General features: G+C 34.8%; 1 protein-coding gene across 7 annotated transcripts in view; it reads right to left on the reverse strand.

Annotated features, from left to right (window-relative positions):
- The window catches only part of NRG3 (neuregulin 3), a 1223498-nt gene that overhangs the window by 156477 nt on the left and 1046526 nt on the right, over window positions 1–20495 (reverse strand). For 4 of the 7 annotated variants that reach the window (XM_045842071.1, XM_045842066.1, XM_045842070.1 and 1 more), the window contains exon 4: window positions 4930–4956. In XM_045842071.1, the coding sequence (XP_045698027.1) occupies window positions 4930–4956 (27 nt within the window). The remainder of the gene's footprint in view (window positions 1–4929; window positions 4957–20495) is intronic. The other 3 variants (XM_045842073.1, XM_045842072.1, XM_045842069.1) reach the window with 1 other exon arrangement.

Genomic DNA, 20495 nt, shown 5'->3' on the forward strand with positions numbered 1-20495 from the left:
TATTTTTCCATGTAAGAATGAAACACACACTGGCTGGTGTGGCTCAGTGGGTTGAGAGCCAGCCTGAGAACCTAGGGGTCACCAGTTTGATTCCCAGGCAGGGCATATGCTTGGGTTGAAGGCCAGGTCCCTAGTTAGGGGCATGCAAGAGGCAGCCAATTGATGTTTTTTTGTTTGTTTGTTTTGTCTTGTTTTTTAAGAAAAGAACAAAAAGGAATGAAATACATTTGCATGAAATATTTCCTACAGAATTTACAGCTTTTCCTGTGGTTTGCTAACATTTTTGCAAATGGCATTGCACCTGCTTTAATACAAACATCCTTGATGACTAGAGGAATATCAAATGTATCAGGGAAATAGCTGCATGACAATATCTCAAATGGATGTAATGAGATGTGCTCCATGACTGAGCACCAGACACAGTCACCACATATTTCTCAGATGAGATAATACCTCTTCATGATCAATGTGACTTCGAAATGTTGCCAATCTGGTGTGACCTTTGGCCATCTGTCTCATCTGGATTATTGATTGGATTTCTCACACAACTCATGAGTACTTGTCTATTCCATCTACTGATCTGTTCATACTGTGAAAGTTCAAATATTTGACCCTAAAAATATCAATTTCCCTCATGAATGAATGAATGAAAAGGTTGTTATAAATTCAAGAAGTATTTTTGATTATTGGTTTAATATAGACTAAATTTTTTCACAAACATTTCACAATTTTGGATTTTCATGCACGTTTCAATACATTAGTTAACTAATTTTTTTTTAAACTACTACTGTATTCCAGAGCAGTATTATTTGTTGTTGAAATTTCTATTGGAGCAACCCAAGAAGTATCATTAAGAAAAATTCATGAATGCAGCTAAGAAAAAGTTATTTTGAATGCTGATAGTTTTGTAGCCATTAAGTTTGGGATGGCTTATTCAATAAGATTATTCTTTTAAAAATTTTTTTTAAATTTTAATCATTGTTCAAGTACAGTTTCTCCCTTTTACTCCCACTCCAGCCCACCCACCCAACTCTCCCCACTTCCCTCCCATTACCACCCTCCCCTTAGTTTTTGTCCATGTGTCCTTTAAATTTGTTCCTGTAAACTTTTCCCATTCTCCCCTGAAATTCCCTCTTCTCTCCCCTCTAATCACTGTCAGCCTGTTCTCTATTTCAGTGTCTTTGGCTATATTTTGCTTCTTTCATTGTTTTGTTGATTAGATAATTATTCTTTTTTTTAAGATTTTATTTATTAATATTTTTAGAGAGGGAAGGGAGGGAGATAGAGAGAGAGAAACCCAATGTGCGGTTGCTGGGGGTCATGGCCTGAAACCCAGGCATGTACCTTGACTGGGAATTGAACCTGCGACACTTTGGTTTACAGCCCATGCTCAATCTACTGAGCTACGCCACCCAGGATAGATAATTATTCTTTACAATTAATAAATCAGCTCAGAAAAGTTTTTGGTGAAGTGTTTTTAGTAAAGTTTATATTCTCTCTCTAGTGCTAAAGTCATAACTCAAGAGACCTTATAAACCCAGATAGGCCAAAATAGGAAGGTTTAACCTGAAGTGGAAACAATATTGAGCGAGTATAGCTTTGGTTTATGGCATCACTGGGCAAAATTTTGGCTGGTACTCAGCTTATATACCTCTTGCCCTGGGAAGTTATCTCAGGATTTCCCAAGACATTTAGTTTTTTTTCTTTTTTCTCTCTTCCTTCCTCCCTTCCTTTTCCTTCCTTCCTTTCTTCTTTCCTTCCTTCCTCCCTTCTTTCTTATAATTTGCCTATGCCATTTTTATTTATAGTATCTCTTATATCACCTCAATTATATCTAGCTTTCTCTTTTTTTGGTGTCAGAGTCATTCAACATAAAGGAATGTAGATTTTATATGTACATCTTCAATATACTATATATCTGAGACATAGTATAATAAGTGTATGTTGATTAAATAATAATAAGATTCTTGAAGGATATGATTTGCAATTCCCTGCTATAAATAAGAATTTGTATGGAGTACTCAGGTTTTTAGTCTGATCAATAGGGTGCACATAGATGTGGCTTTTGAAAATACAAAGACTTGGGGAAAAGGAATATGAGTTTCAGATTATCACCTTGTAACTCATATTTCAACTCAAGGAAAGATGAAACCAACATTGTCCAAAGCAATAATGATGAGCACTGAGAATAAAGGTATTCTAGAACTCATTAAAACAGAACCGGCACTGATTATTTTTGGCACATCAATATAGCAACATGGTTAATTGTATAGAGATTATGCTTACATTACTGTTTCCCAGCAGAATTTATATCTAGAGATGCCTTATTGCTGGGATGCATTCAACTGCAACAAAAAAAAAATTTACTTATAGGAATTCTAAAAATCACAAGTTAAATATGAAAAGATTCATTTCCATAGTAACAAAAAGAATTTTATATATGTAATGGAGCAACCTGTGGGAATAAATAGTGTCTAGAATCTGAGATCAGTGAAAACAGTTTATTTACTAATCTATTCAACATTATGGAAAATTCTTCATCAGTTGCCATTATCTATATGCATATATACCCCCTTTAATTCTGACTTGTTGCACAACTCCTTCCCTCCAAGGCAGTCTCTACTTCTGGGGTCAAATATTCACAAACTGAGAATTCATTGTTTATAAGGCTTTGTAGATATGGTATTATTCCAACTTTTGCAAGATTCATTATTTCCTTAGCGTTAAGTTTCATATAAATGGTCACATAATATCTGTTTATTTTTTACCTACCAGTAACCAAAATTTTAAAATGTATTAATATACCTCTTAATATATATCCCAGTTCCTTAGCAAATTGTTATACTATAAGGTGCCAGTGTCATGGAGGGCCTCTGAAAAAGCCCAGTAGGGTAGTGATTGGTGGCAATTACTTTTAACAGTGATCATTAACATTGATGTAGCAATTTCTGCTTATTATAACCCTGGCCATACCTCTTGTGGGATCTGAAGCTACCCTATCCCTATTCACAGCTCATGAGGTATCTGCAGCTTTTTGCTACATAACCTACAACCATCCCAGTCCAGTAGGGCAAATTGCTGTATCCACTATGCCTAGTACCCATTTCCCTCAAAATGATTGTTGATTCTTAGGACTCCATGCTGCTAATCCTCACCTTTATCAGTAAATGAGGAAAGTTCAAACCACATGTCCTTTTCAAAATACAGTTTATACTTAACTGTATGACCATGACTGTAATTTTCTGTACTTCCTAGTCCATGTGATTACAACCTCCTTTCCATGCCAGCAACTTGTTTGAGTACTGCCCTGATTCCATTGAGATAACCATCCCTTCTTCACTTCCTTCCTTATTACCTTACATTCCAGAATGCTACATTTGGATATCATTCTGAATTTCATTGCCCTTAAGAGTTTTAATCACATCTATCCAAAAAAGCCTCAAATCTGTAGAAATTGAGCTGTCTGCTTTTTCTAAATTATAATATCAAGATAATAGAGCATTAGTAAATATCACAGAACAGGGTGTTTCAATTCCAATATAAATATGAAATCACTAACATCTAATTAACCCTCAAAACTTCCAGTAATGCAGTTACCAATTTGACTTCTACTCAACAGTTCCAAACATAATCTAGTAAATACCTTTCATAAATTTGTTCCTTTCCCATTATTATATTTCAGATGGGTCCATTTTTATCTAAATATGAAAACAATAAACCCTGCAATCATTCTAATAATCTGCTCTTTCTAAACATCAACATCAATTCCTCTCAAATATTTGTTATTATTATGTTTTAAATATCTATCATTTTTTTCCTATATCTTGCCTGTCAAAGGTATCAAAAATTTGCAATTTTATATTTATTAGTAATATTACCTGATTACCATCTCTAAATTTACTAGACTATAAGCTCCATTAAATTAGGAGTTTTTTTTATCATTTTTATTCGCTATTTTATCTCTAGCATTTTGCATTTTTTCTTTGCTTACAGTGAGCAATTAATGCATATTTGATGAATTAATGTGTGAATGGATAAATAAATACAAGTAAATTTATAAGTGTTATCATAATAAGTGTATCATGCATGAAGGAAGTATTCATATTCTTATAATGTAAGAGAAAAATCCAAAGTTTAACAAAAGCCAATTAAGCAGAAAATTATAAAATTTAGGTCTTTTCCATTTCACAAACTTAGCTCTTAAGGATATTTTCATTTTAATACCATGATGCATACCAACCCCATGAAATGCTTTTTTCTTTAATTTTACTTAAAAATAGACTCATAAAAGTGTGACCCATTCTTACATAATTAACTATAAATATAGAGAATAATTCGTGTGGAAGGCATTCTAATGCTTTTAAAAATATGCCATTCACTGCAAGTATTTTCAAAAGAAATATGTTAGTTTTGTAAAATGAAAAGTTTATATAGTTCATACTCCAAATTATGATTCATACCAAAATGTATCCAAAGCAATCATCATGCAAAAGGAAAAAGAATTAGAGCAGAAAATAACAAAAGTGACATTTTAAAAGCATCACAATTATTTTCTATCATTTATTGAGTATTTGAGTCTTGTAAACATTGTGCTAAGCAATTTATCCTTACAATGAAATAGGAATGATTATTATCCCTATTTTACAGATAAGAAAATTGAGAATTAGGGAAACAATCAAAGCCAGGAGTCAAATCCAACTTCCATATGATTCCAGAGTGCCACTTAACATTAAATTGACTTCCTGATAAGTAGTTAAGTCTTTCATTTTGCGCCACTACTTAGTGAAAAATTGACAAAAATATTTTTTACTACTAATAGCATGTAATAATTAAACATTCAAGTATAATCAGATGAAGGAGGAGAACACTATAAACATATTCAAACTTAGCTTTTTGTGTATACTTAAGAAACACATTGTTTAATCTTACCCATGAATTCAATCCCCAAGTGGTCTGCTACACCGAAGTCAGCATGTAAGGAAAGAAAACAGAAAAAGAGAAAATGATTAGAAAAAATTTCACATGGAAATCAATGCTGATGAGACTGCTTTTTGAAGGAAAAGAATGCATCTCAACTTTAACTGCATGTTTGCTTGGGAAAGATAATTTACAGATTGCCAACAATTACACGGTGCTCTGAACATGGTTGGTATTTCCCAAAAGCCTGGGACTTTGGGTGGGATAATATTGAATCAGTTATCAAGCATGAGAAGCATAAGGTTAGACCCCCAAGGGAAAGACAGAAATGTTCACACACAAAAATATCTGGTACTAAACTTATTTTTAGAACGTGATATTTTATATAGAATAACTACTTGTTTAACAAACTTTTTGGACCTCTGTGCTATGATGAAGTGAAAACATTTGCATGATCAGCCTTTACCAGGTGCTCATCACCTACATAAAGAAAGCAATAATGTTGGATTTTTTCCCTTTTACTTGTTAGATGAGAAAACTGCATTTTCAGGGAGATTAAAAACCTTACATTGTCCCAAAAGATGAGGCAGATCTAGGGCACAAATCCATTCGACCTGACCCCAAAGTTCTATAATGTTAAAATTGATAGCACTTCCTATCAATAATGATTGATGATGTGGCCATGCAGATGTGGACAGCCCACTGTTTCCACCCACTAATGTCTGTCTGTGAGCAGAAGACTAGTAAGTTGGGCCCGGCTGTTCAGGGGCATTTGCCTTTAGATGTCCATTTATTTAAATGCTGCTTTATTTTTATCATTCAAGTATTCAGTTTTTAAATTCATTTCATCATTTAATAGTGGTTTCTGTTGCAGCACTGTTTCTTTTTTTAAAGATTTTATTTTATTTTATTATTTATTTTTTAGAGAGGGAAGGGAGGAAAATAGAGAGAGAGAGAGAAACATTAATGTGCAGTTGCTGGGGGTTATGGCCTGCAACCCAGGCATGTACCCTGGCTGGGAATCGAACCTGCGACACTTTGGTTCACAGCCCGTGCTCAATCCACTGAGCTACGCCAGCCAGGGCAGCACTATGTTTCTTAAATAAAAATAAATTAAAACAATTATTTCTTCAATTGTATTTGGTTCCAGAACTGGTTGCTGAGCTTCTTTTTATGAATTCTTTATTTATCCAAGAAACTTTCCTGTTTAGAAAATATGTATTTGTCATGTTGAGTATTTCAGTGCTTTTCCTACTGGTGAATTACTTTTTAATTTCATTGTGGTAAAATGTATAAAACATAGAAATTGTCATTTTAACCATTTTAAATGTACAGTTCAAGTGTCACTAATTACATTCATAATGTGGACAACCATCACCACTATATTTCCAAAACTTTTCCTTACCTTCAAATAGAAACTATATCCACATCCACGAAGCAATAGTTTCGTATTATACCCTCCCTTCAGCCCCTGGTAACTTTTAACCTATTTTCTGTCTATAAATTTGCCTGTACATAGTTCACTTTTTCAGGGATTAGGACTTAGATTAATCGAGCATATCTCATATAAAGTAATATTGTAACAAAATTTTTAAGAGGTAAATACATTCCTCTCTTTACATGGCTTTTGTTGTTGTTGTTGACTGCTTAATATATACTGATAGATATTAAGCAGACTTTCATAAAAAGACAAAATTTTTGTTCTCAGGTAATTAAAAATTCAGTGGAAGCTGGCAGAGAAAAGGCTCTGGTAATTCTTAATAATAATGCTATAATGGAAAACCAGAAAATATATATTGGATGGAGAGGCCAAGGACCCATAAACTTCCTTCTGGAAAAAAGCTAATGTACTTTGTGAAAAATTGGAGATTGTAGAAAAGTTGGCCAAACTATGTTTGGGTTCCTATATGAATAAAAATCCTCATTCTTAAATTTTTGAGGAGACTCCATATTGTTTTCCATAGTGAGTGTGCCAGTTTATATTCCCATCAGCATGAATGAGGGTTCCCTTTCCTCCACAACCTTTCTAATGTTTGTTATTATTTGTCTTGTTGATAATAACCATTCTAACCATTGTGAGATGGTATCCTATTGCAGTTTTGATTTGCATTCACCTAATGGTGCATAAAGTTCATTATCTTTTTTATATATCTGTTGGCCATTTGTATGCCTTCTTGGGAGAAGTCTCTGTTCAGCGATCTGCCTTTTTTTTCAGTTGGATTTTTAGTTTGTTTGGTGTTGAGTTGTATGAGGTCTTTATATATTTGAGGTACTAACCCCTTGCTGGAGCTATTATTTGTAAATATCCTCTCCCATCTGGTTTGTTGCCTTTTTGTTCCATTGGCAGTTTCTTTTGCTGTGGAAAAGCTTTTTAGCTTGATATAGTCCCATTCATTTATTTTTGCCTTTACTTTTCTTACTTTTGGGTCAAATTCATAAAACCTTCTCTAAGACCAAGGTCCATAGTTTAGTATCTATAGAACTAAACATAAATAAAACATAGAATATTTTATTCTATGTAATTTACTTACTGTTCTTATATTACAATTTTTGTATATGGAGAACAACAGTAGTCTGGTTTCATTCTTCCGCATGTAGCTTTCCAATTTTCCCAGCATTGTTTATTGAAGATGCTTTCTTTTATCCATTGTATGTTTTTGGCTCATTTGTCAAAAATTACCACAAATATGTGGGTTTATTTCTGGGCTCTCAATTCTGTTCTATTGTCTGTGTGTCTGTTTTTCCACCAATACCATGCTGGTTTGATTATTGTCATTTTGGAGTATAATTTGAAATCTGGTATTGTGATACCTTTGGCTTTGACTTTTTTCTCAGGATTGTTTTGGCTATTCTGGGCCTTTTGTGATTCCGTACAAATCTGAAGATTTTTTTTTGTTCTATTTCTTTAAAAAATGCCATTGGTATTTTGATGGAGGTTGCATTAAACCTGTATATAGCTTTGGGTAATATGGACATTTTAACAATGTTGATTCTTCCAATTCATAAATATGGAATATCTTTTTGTTTCTATGTATATTTTTAAATCTCTGTTAAATGCTTTGTAGTTTTCAGTGTATAGGTCCTTCACACACTTTACATATTCCTAGGTATTTTATTTTTCTTGTAGCAATTGCAATTGCAAAATAAATTTTTTTTTCATTTATTTTTCTGATATTTCATTGATTGTATATAGAAATGCAACAGCTTTGTGTACATTGATTTTTTATCTGGTCACTTTCCATTCTTTCAATAACCTCAGCTGTTCTACTTCTATGGATGATAGGAGATATGGACAAATTTAAGGACAATCTCAATACTTTATAAACCACAATGAATTCATGACCATTAGAAAGGAAATAATACCAAATTTGAAAATTATTCAAACACTGAAAGGCATAAATATAATTCTTTTTTTTCTTTTTTTTTATTGTTGTTCAAGTACAGTTGTCTCTATTTCCCCCCTTCTTAAGGTGAAGGAAATCTGTCTTCCTTAACATAGCAGAAAAGTTGTATCTAATTATCAGAGTTGTAAGTCTCAGAAATACTGTCAAGCAAGGTGGCATTTGTATCCTTGGATTTTACAAGGAAATTATTAATTTTTATAATGATGTTCATGAACACTGATACCACTGAAACATACAAATAAAAATTAGATCTTATTTAAAATCTCTCTCTGTCTCATGTGCACACACAAGCATGCATTTCAATTCTTTATTAATATGCTAAACACTGTAATCTTTATTGCAAGCTTAAAGATACTAATAGGCTTTGTTCTATGTAAAAGGATCAATAAAAATCCATGAAGAGCATAACAGAAAAGCAATTAATTTTGTCAATTGAGTTATACAGAACCTAAACTACAATGTTTCTCATAATCATTAAGCACCATATTTCTTAAAGCAAACAGTTTTCCTGGAGTTATTCAAGCATGCCTGAAGAAAATCAAGAGGTATGTGGTAAGAATTAATCAATTAATCATTCACTTTTTTCATTCCTCAACAAATCATGTGCCAAGAACTGCACAGATACTGAAGTGGATGAGAAGGCACAGAACTTAAGCAAAAACATTTGATATTTTTGTGGTAGATATTAGAATATATAATTTCAATCTTTTTAACAGTTTGGTTAACTTTTATATGTAAAAATTATAGTTGTTTTGAGTATTCATGCTTTTTGATTATATAATAATGGCTACCATTTCTGAGGACCTACTATATCCCCAGAACTGCTTTAAGTATTATCTTGCAGAAATTTATGAGAATAAGATTTTCATTATTCTCATTTTACAGATGAGGAACAGAGGTAGAAAGAGTTGAAGAAATTTTCCCAAATATGAGAAATGTGGCAGAAACCACCTACATTGCCGGTAAGTGATGGAAACACAACTGGGCCTAAAAAGCTTAAATTTTAGCCATTTTTATAGTCAGGGTATACATATGACATCCTTATGAAGAAAAATTAATTTTTACAATATCATCACATAATAAGATGTTCAGGGAGGAGTTATTTAACCCACTTAAGAGAACAAATTGTTTTCAAGTGTCCTTAGACCTTGTAGAAACACCACTTACTTACTTGCTCACCTCTAGTTTACTAGATCAAGTAGCAAATATATGATAGACAGAGGAGGGTTCCCTTTCTCCAAGGAAACAAACTGGCAAATCATTAATATTTTTTTCATTATTATGTCAAGATTGACATATTCATGTCAAGATTGTCTAATTGAAGTTATTTGCTTGCACATATAGCAGGATATATACAGAGTTGTGACTGGACATTTGACATACTTCGAAGCAAATAATCTCAATATTGGAAATGCAATTTTTAACAAATTCCAGCAACTCTGCTGTGGCCCTGAAACATTCTTAACATCTGTGATCTGAGTAGGTGACCTCAATTTTATGTGGTATATTTAATATTCTATAAATTCAAAAACTCCTGGAAATTCAAGGCTTGCATGTTTCCAAAATGTCCATGACTCTTTGTATGTGAGCAATTCAAAACCTCTTTTTTGTAGGTGAAACAGAGCATCAGGGGTTACCAACAGGTTCTACAAATGTGGGCAGGATGAAGAAGAGCAAGTGAAAACACTTTTTGTTGATTCCAATCTCAGGGTGAGAAGAGACAGCTAGTCATCCAACCTATGATGTAGAACTCACTGCAATGAGGCATGGGGACAATGCTACATAAATATGAGTTTCAGTATCATTTCTGTATTAAAAGTGGACAAGCCTTTTCTATCATGAAATGAAATGATTTAAACCCATGTTCCATGCGATATGGAACAACCTGTTAGATGAAAATACTGTTCTGTGTGTTAAATATGTACTGGCTTAAAGTTCAACAGGCTTCTCCACTATAAGAATTTCCAAAGGCCTTCATATGTGTGCCAAGATTGTCCAGGAGGTGGTTCAGTAGGTAATGTTTCCCAAACTGATGTAAACAACCACCTTCTCATGAAGCCCCTGTGGAACTAGTGATCTACAATAGTAGATCACTAGCCATATAAAGGTGGAGGAAACCAGCCACTCAACTATAAAAGTGTCAGCTATAAATGGTTTGTCTTTATAACTAAACTAAAATCTGCCTGTCTCTAGATTACATTTGCAGATCCTTGTCAAGTGATTTTCAATGATGATATGTAGGAGCCATATCAACTGAGAAGACTAACTTAGATTTATGAAGGTGGTAAGTTGGTTCTTGAATGTTTGCTGACCCACACCACCTGAGTTTATTGTTCTGTAGTTGTTTCTCGAGTCACTGACAGTAGATGTAATTATCTCATGCTTCAACATTGGGTCTGTGTATTCTGCTTGTTCCCAGATAAGATCAGGGACCCAGTGATGAGATTCATATGTCAGACATTATCGTGTACATCCCAATTTATTATAACAAACCAGATAAACTAGGAAAGGCTTGGATAGACTCTAAGGTTTCTGATTAGAAGAACAAGGCCAGAGGGTAGGCCTGGTTGTGATTGTTGAGGGAAGCTTCAGTCTGGAAGAAATATACCAACCCACAGAATATATACCTTTCAAAAAGATTAAAGGGTCAAAGAATGGGGGACTAGGGTTCAGCACCAGCTACTAGAACATATAACTGTATTATTAGGGGGAAGGGAATGTGGTAACTGGGAACTGAGTAGCAGCCAGACTTGAATCTCTTAGGCTGTTAGGCCTACAACAGGGAGGGAAAGAGAACTGGCAAGAGAGTGAGCATGCTTGTGGAGGGTGAGGCAGGTAAACCTTTTTCTAGGCATTCAATTCTATAATGCTATCCTACAAGGAGAGAAACATTATCAGTGATGTTTTTCCAGCTATTTAGTGCAAAAGTTAGAATATGAATGTGGTTTAGATTCTAAACTTCATGCCCCCTCTGCTAAGATATGTTGCCTCATTAAATATATTATTTTATTTTTTTAAAGATTTTATTTATTTACATTTAGAGAGAGAGGGGGAGGAAGGGAGAGAAATATCAATATATGGTTGCCTCTCATGTGGCCCCTACTAGGGACCTGGCCTGCAACCGAGGCATGTGCCCTGACTGGAAATTGAACTGGCGACCCTTTGGCTTGCAGCCTGAGATCAATTCACTGAGCTCCACCAGTCAGGGCTATAATTTTATTTTTATCAGCACATATACATTTGATTTAAAAAATTATACATTTTCATGAATAAAATTTGGAATGTGAAAAATTGATAGCTTTCTTATTATTTCTTAAATTCAATTTCCATTATTTTTTGTTCTAGTTTTTTCTGTATTCTCTCTGTATGTGTAAAATACATTTAAAGTAAATTTTACACAAAATAAACTTCCACTATATGCCTAAATCTGAGGACTCTCTGTGGCCATTTCACCTCTGTCATCCCAATCCCCCTCTCTCCTCCATCATAGCAGATCTCACTGTTGTTTCTATCACTGGGAGTAAACCCTGACATTATTACTGTGTCCAGCCTCATACCCAACAGGCCATCAATCATGGAGAAGCAAAACCACTTTTCCAGAAAAGTACATAGGGCTTTGTCAGGAAACCTGGCCTATTTGTTTCTCTTCTCAAAAGCTGAGTTACTGATTTCTGCTGAACAGACACACCTCTGTTTTACATTCTTTTCTCATCCTCTAAATTAGAATATATATTTGTATCAAAGGAGAAGCAGGCAGCCTTGGAGACGGTATCATGTGTTTATGCACTGCAAACTCAGGATAGGCATTTTGTTCTGTAAAGTGAAATATCAAAACAGGGTCACGACTGAGGTTTATGAGCGAACATTGTTCAGGCTGCTTTTCAAAGATACATCTTACCTAAATAGCTTATTGAATTTTCTAGTGAAAACATCTTGGAATATTAGAATTATCTCTGATTCCATGTCCACAATTTTTCATTAAACAATTAAATTAGAAATCCCATTATATAAAATAATTCTTCATTCAAAAATATACTGTTTTTGGTTATATAAGTATTAATAGTAGCCCTGGCTTGTGTGACTCAGTGGATTGAGTATTGGCCTATGAACCAAGGGGTCATCAGTTCAATTCTCAGTCAGGGCACATGCCTGGGTTGTGGGCTGAGTCTACAGTTGGGGACACGTGAGAGGCAACCACACACTGATGCTTCTCTCCCTCTCTTTCTCCCTCCCTTCCCCTCTTTGTAAAAATAAATAAATAAATTGCTCTGGCAAAAAAAAAAAGAAAAGAAGATAAAACATTCCAATACTGGGAGAAATCTTATTTTAATATTTATTGCTATACACTTTTTAAATAAAAAATGCTAGTATGAGAATTGTTTCACAGCTTATGATTCTTATGCTGGATATTTCTGGTATCAAGTTTAAAAGTCACATCAATTTATACTTATAAATCCCTGAACACCTGGGAATACTTGATAATGAGCACAACAGAGGACACATTTGAGCTAACTAATGGATTAATTTATTACTTTGTGGACTTAAAATGTAGCAATAGGATGAAACTTTTCCCCTAAATACATAATCACCTGAGAGTGTTATTTGTCTCATTTAAATGCAAAGAACAATTCTTTTTCTATCTGCTTCCTAAAACCATTAAGCAGTTAATAACATAAGGACTAATGTAAGCTTCTTTTATTTAATAGAAATAAAGAAATGGAAATTAAACTGGCAGAGCCTTCTCCCATAATGACTTTCCCCAGAGTAGCTGGATTATTCTTAGTAGTGTAGAAAAATCAAGGGAAACTTCTTTATTGAAATAATGGAAGAAAGCATTATCTAATTTTACCTATAATTAGTTGGGAATTTAGTTGAATCCAGGTACTTTGAAGTTCTTACCTTCACCCTTTCACTACCTTTTTCTATAGTCTTAATAACTTTTGATATATATTTTCTAGATATTTGAATGGAAATAATCACTCTACTGGGCATCCTATTAGTGAGATAACCTTTTCAAAAGGGTGTGCAGATGTCAGAAGCTGAGTATGGATAATTTTTTTTTAAATTCTAATTTTACATCACTTAGACATTATTAAAAAGGCAAGTTAATAGAGTCTACAATATAATTCCTTGAAACTACCATCTGCAAATGATGTACTGGAGGCTTTTTATGACACCCTCCTTACTTGTCTTCATAGCATGCTTCCTAGGGATAGTATTTTACAGATTAGGAAACTGAGATTCAGAAAGGTGGACTAATTTGCCCAAGATGGGAAGAATCCCATTTCATTAAATCATACCTCTGTCAACCTCAGAAAACTTAATGCCTTGCTTAGCATACCATGTAAATCACACATTAATGATTCAGCCCCAGCCTGCTGACCCAGCCACACCTTCGCATTCACTCTTCACTTTCAATGACTCGCCTTGCTCATGTACAGCCTGATAAACTCTTTTTTTTAAGATTTTGTTCTGTTTTTTTTGTTTGTTTGTTTGTTTTTTAGATTTTATTACTTAATTTTAGAGAAGGAAGGGAGGGAGAAAGAGAGAGAGAGAGAGAAACATCAATGTGTGGTTGCTGGGGGCCGTGGCCTGCAACCCAGGTATGTGGCCTGACTGGGAATCAAACCTGCGACACTTTGGTTCGCAGCCAGCAGTCAATCCACTGAGCTACACCAGCCAGGGCCAGCCTGATAAACTTCATTCATTAATAATGCGTATCTTTTTACTACATGTCTCCAACAGAAATACACATCACAAAACTTTTTATATTCAGGTACTCTAACTTTGATCGCACTCCAACCATTGTAGTTATTTGTTTACTTGCCAATTTTTCCCCCAAGAGACTATAAGCAACTTAGTAAAATAACATGACTAGTTTGTCTTTATATTATAGATTCCTGGACAGTTCCTAGTAAAGAGAGAACATTTGATAAAGAGTATATAAAGAAAAACTAAATAGCTATATATTCCCCTTATTTTTGTAGTTTTACTCAATGCCCACTGCTCTAATTAGAGAAAGTGAAACAAGTTCTCAAACAGGGTGGCCTTGAACTTTCTAAATACAGCCCCTGCTGGCAGCAAGACCACAGAGTACCTTATATCCACCATCCTCTCAGCCTCAGCTTTACACTGAATTATGGAATGCCTGGAGAATCCAGAGTGATGGGCTTCAGATGTGCCAGGGCAGAAAGCAGCTGTACAGGTCAATTTATTCCCTGTGTACCTGATAGATGCAGTCACTGAGAGCCCAGCATAAATGAGCTATTAGGTTGAGAAGACCATAACATGCAGCAATGAACCCTGTGGCCTGAAAGAAAACATGACAGTAATTAGGACACTTCAGCAGATACCAGTACAGATAGGTAACGGCACCAATGCCTGGTACCTGCATAAGCCATGTTCCTTCCCTAAACTCTGAAGCACATCTCAGGAGACAGGAGTCAATGATGAACTAACTGTGATCATACTTTTCACTAACCCAGTGAAATGGAACTTGAACATGAAAATAAGAAAATTCAAATAATAAAGATAAATATTATAGCTCATATTTTTGAGGATTTAATATAAAGTCTGTCCTCTACACATTTTGCGTATGTTAACTCTACAAAACCTACAACAATGTTATAAAGTAGGTACTATTTTTATTCCCACATAAGAAATGAACTGAGGCACACAGAGGTTAACAATTTTCCTCATGTTGTTGCAAAAACTGCTGGGAGTTAAATGCAGATGATAGGTATAAAGTACCTGCTCTTGGAATCCACTATGCAAATGGTTTTTTATAGGTATCCATTCCATATATTGTGGACTAAGATTTGCTACTACTACACAAGAAACTGATTAACTTCCATTACAAAATTAGATACAATTATATTGGATTCAATATTGCTATGTTATCCTTAATTTTTACTTAATTTTAAAAAATTATTTTTTTAATTTGACTTTTCTTGCTCCTGAAAAAAAAGGGATTATTAAATAGGGTAATTTGTATGATTTCTAAACAAAATGTTTAAGTAACTAGGTACAAAGAAATTCCAACAAATTTTGTGGAATTTCAAGCTGTTAAGCATGTACTATCTAATTGCTGTTGCTATAAGCATTTAGTATTTTTAAACCAAACAATTTTAGTTGGTCAGTGTCAGATTAGCTGCAGTTTTTGTTTGAATCAATTTTCTTTTTCTTCAGGTTAATAGATGTTTGGTAAATCCTAGATAAAGGGTTCAAAACTATAGGAGATTTAAATAATGACATTTCCTCCTTGTTTAAATTGAACCTTCTCTGAAGGAAATAAAATTCATTTGCTCATTATAGTGACAACAACTCACCAGAGTCCATAAATATCACTCAAAGATATGAGTAAGAGAAGTGAATTGTGTGATGACTCCATTGCCCTGGAAGTCAGCATGCTGGTAGCCAGCCGGCAGAAAGCCAAATGCTCCTCTTCACCAACTTCATCTATTTCTTCCAACACTGACATTTGGTGGCCCCTACTTGACTATTTCTCAGTGGAAACTTCTTGCAGCATCCTTCACAGAACACTTCCAATTCTCTGTCAACCTTTCTCTTGCATTTGTAATGCTTTGTCTGCCACTTCAGTTCCTTCTAAAGTCCTCCACCATCATTCCAGCTCAAGCCAGCTGCATCTCTGTTTGAAACTTTTACCACAGCAGCCATCTCGCTGATTTCTCTGCTTTCAACTTTCTCCCCACCTACAGTCTTCCCCAGCAGCAGCCAGAGAGATCCTGTTAAAATTTACGTCAGGTTATATTATTCCTTTGCTCAAAAACCTCTCCAGTGGCTATGGTTACTCAAAATAGAAGACAAAGTCAGCATCAAAATTTTAAAAAAAGGACTCAATTTGTTTATGCATTAATTCTCTGACCATGCTACTACTATCATTCTCCCTCTCCCTTACCCAGTTCAACCACCCTGACATCCTGGTGACTCTACTAACCCCAAAACATTCCACTTCCTTGGAGCTATGGACTGGCTGCTCTTTCTGCCCTTAACGATCTTCCTCCAGATAACACTTCTAATGGCATTTTGTCATATCATATTACATAAAACAGCATTCTAATCTTCCTCACACTCCATTTTTTTACTTCTTAGAATTTATTACTATAGGAAGTATTATTATCATATATCTTTGGTAATTTTCCTTTCCTGCTCCAGACTAGAATGCAAGTTTTCATGAGGAAAGCACTTCACTTGTGCATTTATTTGCTATAGCTGCCATAAGAAAGTTCCACAAATAGGAGGCTTAAACAACATCCATGTATTGTCTCACAGTTCTGGAGACCAGAAGTCAGAGATCAAGGTGCCGGAGGGGTTTGTTCCTTCTAAGGGCTATAAGGGAAAATCTGCCCCAGGGCTGCCTGCTAGTTTCTGGTCATTTGCTGGCAATCTTTGGCATTTCTCGGCTTGTGAAAATAACACCCCAATCTCTGCCTTCACCTGTTCATGGTATTCTGTGTGCATGCTTATGTTCCAATTTCCCTTTTTCATAAGAACATTAGTCAAGTTTCATTAGGAACCACCACAATGACCTCATTTTAACTTGATTACCTCTGTAAAGACTTAATCTCCACCTGGCTGGCATAGTTCAGTGGATTGAGCACGGGCTGCGAACCAAAGTGTCACAGGTTCGGTTCCCAGTCAGGGTACATGCCTGGGTTGCAGGCCATGACCCCCAGCAACCTCACATTGATGTTTCTCTCCCTCTCTCTCTCTCCCTCCCTTCCCTCTCTAAAAATAAATAAACAAAATCTTAAAAAAAAGACTTAATCTCCAAATAAAGTCACACAATCTGAGGGAGTCAAAATTGGAGGCTGTACTTACAACCCATTTTTGGAGATACAATTCAACCCATAACAACTTGTTTATTATTCATTGTTTGTATGATATTTAAAAAAACTGGTACAAAGTAAGTGCTCAACAAATACTTTTTTGAATGAATGATATTCATCACTGTAAAATCCAGATCTAGAGCCAATTCATATGTTAATATTTTTTCAGTTTTGTGTGATCTTTTCATCAAATAAAATCATAACTCAATAATCCCTGTTCTTTTTACTGCTATTTTTCTTAATCTTTATACAAGTCTTTTATCCATATAAAATCTAATTTTAATTATTTATTTCAACCTATAGCAAATATTTACTTAATATTTTTCTATATTATTCTATATTCTATAATATAGAATAATATTCTATAATATTATTCTATATTCTATAATATTTTATAATATTCTATAATTCTATATTATTCTATTCATATTCTATAATATTTTTTATGAAGCCTCGCACAGCTAATGTAGTAAGTTTAAAAACTCTCTCCCAGATTCTATGAGGTCAATGTATAGTCTCTAAATCCAGAGTTACCCAGCATCTCTGAGTTTCTACCAGTTGAACCCTTGGAATAAGGACTAGAGGTACAAAAATATCGAAGGCCTGTGCCCTAAAAAAGCTTTCAGTCTAGGATGAAGAAATGCAATTGCTGCCATTGAAAGGTATTGAACCGCATTACTGACTAATAATATACGCATTTTCTGAAATTGGCTTTAAGGAACATATTGCTTGGTGGTACCTGTACAAATGTGGTATGGTATAAAAAAGACATTAGCATTTGATTATATGGACTTTAATTTTGATTTTGTCTTTCAATAACTATGTGTGACCTTACGTAAGCTACTTAACCATTCTATGTCTCAATGTTGTCATCTATTTAAGAAATAAAATGCATATGATTTATGAAATGATTAAATGAAAAAATGCAAGTATATCTAATTTTGTAGTCCTTGCTATTTGCCTACTTACTAGCCATTCTCTAGTCTACCACAATCTTTTCCAGAGGTTAGTGTACCCAACAAAATTACTCCATTTTTCAGTGTTCCTTGTACCATTTAGGACAACCATATGATTCAGTTCTGTTTTATAGCATTGGAATGATCCCTAGGTTGGACTCTCAACAGTGCTCTTTGTAAGGGAACAGAATTCATTTATCTTTTGATAAAGAACTAGCCATTTGCTAGATGACCTCCTCCTCTTTCCAACTGGAGGGTGGATAGTATAGTCATCCTTCAATTACAAAGCAGCTTGAATGAAGATGGAAACCACATGCTCAAATGGTTGATAAGAATAACTGAAGGATCTGAATCACTGATGACAATTTATAGTGCTGTACCAGTCCCAGACTCCCCACATCTCTGCACTTTTCATCACTTCAGGCAGATAAAACCTGTAATTTACCAATTTTATTGTTTAATTGGGTGTTCTGTTACTTGTAGCTGAACATAATTTTAGTTGGTACCACAAGCAGAATCTCTCAACATAGTAGGCATGTATTTGTTAAGTTCTCTTTGGTTGTATCTGAACAACTAACCCCAAAAATAAACTACTGCAGAATTAATATAATAATAACTATATTTATATTATTTATGACTAGACATCTTTGTTTTCCTAATAAACTAAGTACAGTCATACTTTGGTACTCATTGGCTTCAGAACTTGTCCAACTTTGTACTCATTGCATTTTAAGGGGAAAAAAATGTGTCAGCACTTGGTGCCCCTCTCTTGTGATGAAACATAGGTCAATGTATCAGTCTAGGGTAGCTCATGGTTCATCTGGTACTCATCTGTTTCAGGACTCATCACAAGTTCTGGAATGAGTTAATGATGAATACCGATGTACCAATGTACTTATAAACACAATTAAGTGTAATTCTCACAATTATTTATTGTTTTATTGTCATATATAAAATATATGTATTTATATATATGAAATCTGTCAGGAAAAAGTTCAGCCATTATTAATGTAATGAGAACAGTTTGTGTGACATCCATGTAACCTGGAAGCCAAGGAGAGTGGACTGGAATGTGCATGCGTGATGAATGATAACTTCACTGTAGTAGTCATTGGGGGTGGTAGACACTGTAAAGTGAGCATGTGTACTCTGTGGCCATCACTTTCAAAATGACTGAGTGTGTAGAGCACAGGTGGCAAACATAAGGCCTGTGTCCTGAATCCAGCCCTCCACCTTGTTTTATCTGGTCTGGCATCTTATTTCTACCCAGCAGCAGTGCCAAGCTCTCGATTAACTGTTAAGAAGTTACATTTATAGTCCTAAAATTACATTTGGCCCCTTGAAGGCAACTGAAAGGCTGATGTGGTCCTTGGTGAAAATGAGTTTGACACTCTTGGTGTAGAGCAATGAATCTGCATCAGATTTTGCTTTAAATTTGAACATTGCTCCACAAAAACTATTTGAATGATTCAAAAGGCCACAGCCGTGGGCAACTGGTGATTGGCAGGTTCATCACGACAACACACCTGCTCATGCACCATGTCTCACACAGAGTTTTTTGGCAAAACATCAAATCACCCACTTGACTCAGCCTCCCTGCTGCCCAGATTTGGTGCCCTGAGACTTCTGGCTTTTCTCCAAATTAAAATTACCTTTGAAAGGGAAGAGATTTCAGGCTGTCGAAATTCAGGAAAATACAATGGGGCAGCTGATGGTGACTGTGAGAAATGTGTGAGGTCCCAAGGTGCTTACTTTGACTGAGGTGCCATTGTGCTATGTACAATGTTTGCTGTATTTGGTATATTCTTAAATAAATGCCTCTATTTTTCACATTACATGGCTGGATACCTCTGGACAGGTCTCATAAACACACACACACACACACACACACACACACACACACACTTTGTCTTGACATTATTCTCATAATCTTTACTTTCTTCTGTGTGGTCTGCTTTTTCAAGTGGAAAATCTTCTACCTTTGAATTTTTAGCAGTCCTTTATGAATTCACATTAAACATCCTTTCTCTTCTAATTCTAGTTGATATTGAATAATTATCATCTTTCAGTAATCCCTCAAAGTGAACTCTATTTGTTCCATACAAATGCTTTCTAATAGATATTTGGAAGGAAGCAGCAGCATCTGCTGCTGTAATTCCCCAAATTTCAGAATGCTGTAATTGAATATTTTCTTAGCATTGTAGGCTATGATACCTTCTCTTCTGGAGATGTGTCACATCTCTTTTTTTCCTGAATTTTGTACCAAGCTTTATTGCTTTCTCTTCACTTGTAACCACAATCCTTTGGCTAGAAAAAAAATCCCATGAATGATCTGCTCAATACAGAGTCCACATTCAGATCATAGTGGA

The sequence above is a fragment of the Phyllostomus hastatus genome, unplaced genomic scaffold, assembly GCF_019186645.2.
Source record: "Phyllostomus hastatus isolate PE091 unplaced genomic scaffold, TTU_PhHast_1.1 phas_contig_38, whole genome shotgun sequence".
Taxonomy (NCBI): Eukaryota; Metazoa; Chordata; class Mammalia; order Chiroptera; family Phyllostomidae; genus Phyllostomus; species Phyllostomus hastatus.